The following is a 2,074-nucleotide window of genomic DNA, read 5'->3' on the forward strand; positions in this document are numbered from 1 at the left end:
AACATTTATTTATTTTTGAAATATTCCCATTCAGATGTTCCCTTTTGACACCACTTCCTGTTATTTCACATGAAAATTTCTCAACAACTGTTCATCTGAGCAATGTGAAATTTGTTTCCTATTATGTTAATAATGTTGTCTTTCCAAAAATACATTCACTTTTCTTATAAAATTTGATGTCACGGACACTTTAAGGTTTCATCTAAGCTGGGGTTGAGACCCCACTGTGGGTCCTAAAACTCCAAATTTTGGGTAGTTTGAGGATTTCCGGGAATTAAATTAAGTATAAACTGACTGCTAAGAATTTTTTTTTGCTATATTTGACAAAATAGCAGTTAGATATTGATAAAAAAAATTGGTCTATGAGCAATATTTTAATAATTCAACCAAAAAATACTTTGATTCATGAGTTTCTGCCACAGTTTTATTTTTATTTTTTTGTCATTTGTGTTTATTTTGAAATTGGTCTTAAATTTGATTTCATTTGGCATTAAAAAGGCTTAAAAAGTCTTAAATGTAACTTGCCTTAAACTGTAGGAACCCTGTACCCAGACCATTTCAGTCTCTGTTCTTATGTTGCAGAAAACGGGACATGATGCAGACAGTGATTCGGATTCTGGAGTCTGTGCAGCTGAAGTGGGAGCACTTCCAGACCTGGACCGAGTTCTCCCGGCTGCACCTGTCCAACAAACTAGCCATCTTTGGCGTGGGCTACAACACGCGCTGGTGCGAGGACGTGCGCTACCACCACGCCGAAATCAGTTCCCAGGTGCCGCTGGGGAAACGMTTACGGGAGTTCTTCAACCCGGAGATGCCGGAGGGCCGGGTCATCATGACCAAAGTTCAGAAGATGAACTGGAAGAACGTTTATTACAAGTTCCTGGATATCACCATCAGCGAGGCCCGCTGCCTGGAGCTCCACATGGACGTGGACTGGCTTCCTGTGTCCCAGTCCCAGCTGACGGGCTGCAGCAAGCTCTCGTCCCACTACCTCCTCCCTGGAGACCTCCCCAGGACTCATGGACTCTATGCTATTGGTTATGAAGCCTTGTTAGCCTGTAACACCACCACTCAGACCTCCCCCCAGGCTGAACCCGAGGAGGGCTGCATACCTCCYAGCGAGGCGGAAAATGGGTCGGAACAGTCCGATGCAGGGGCAAGCCAGGGGGACAGGACTGGACCAAAGGTCACTTACTGCTACCTGGGCATAGCCGAGGACCGGACCATACAGCAGGGTCTCTTCCAGCACTTTCAGGGATGTGGGAAACACTCTGTCCACGGGAGGACCTCCGGCGTGACTCGGTTCCTGCAGGAGAACTGTCGTCGAGCCGGAACAAGTCAGGATCACGAGAGCAGCCGAAACCCGCCTCGTTTTGCTATTTACATGAAATTCATTGAAGTGGAACTGGACTTCCTGTCTGCAGGCTCCCTGGTGGAGTGCCTGGAAACTGCTGTGGGTTATTCCTTAAAATTCAACAACAGAGAAGCATTGTAGCTACAGGCAAACACCGCTGAAAGAAAGGGGACCACAGGTCATGATTGTTACTTCATCGCTGGTGAATCTATTTTCACACAAAATAACTGTTTATAGAACAACTGTTCACTGTCATTTACCTAAAGAACATGAGTTAGGGTTGGGCGATGGGCTAAATGTTTTTCATGATAACTTCTGAGTTTTTTGTTTTTAAAGAAGAGAAATGTGGTAAACGGTTGGTCAACATGTGGGARCAGTGCCTCCAGCTCTGGGCTGATCTGAACTCTTGGTTCTGGCAGAGTCAGCAACAAGTTTTAGACCGTCTCTAAAGTTTTTTTGATAACAAACTCCAAAGCTCGGTTCAGGTGTTCAAACTTATGGGTCTGGTCTTTCAACGTGGCACAGAACTGGTTTAACATTGTGTCACTGTAATCACCATCAGTCTCTCCATCCCTCGGTGAACCTGGTACCATAAAGTGGCTCTTGTCCAGGCAAGGTTTCACCTCAAGTCCCAACAAGGAAGGATTCAGCCATGAACTCTGTGTGTGGACCTTCTGAGCCCTCCTGCAGACCCATGAGTCTGATATTATTCTACCGAGA

At 45.5% G+C, this 2,074-nt stretch overlaps 1 protein-coding gene across 1 annotated transcript in view; it reads left to right on the plus strand.

Moving 5' to 3' along the window:
• The window catches only part of msantd2 (Myb/SANT DNA binding domain containing 2), a gene marked incomplete at its 3' end in the record, with an annotated part of 27,147 nt that extends 25,073 nt beyond the window's left edge, over nucleotides 1–2,074 (plus strand). Inside the window, 1 exon segment of the mRNA XM_014024260.1 lies at nucleotides 583–2,074. Coding sequence (XP_013879714.1) covers nucleotides 583–1,495 — 913 coding nt within the window.

Source organism: Austrofundulus limnaeus, unplaced genomic scaffold, assembly GCF_001266775.1.
Source record: "Austrofundulus limnaeus strain Quisiro unplaced genomic scaffold, Austrofundulus_limnaeus-1.0 Scaffold414, whole genome shotgun sequence".
Lineage (NCBI taxonomy): Eukaryota > Metazoa > Chordata > Actinopteri > Cyprinodontiformes > Rivulidae > Austrofundulus > Austrofundulus limnaeus.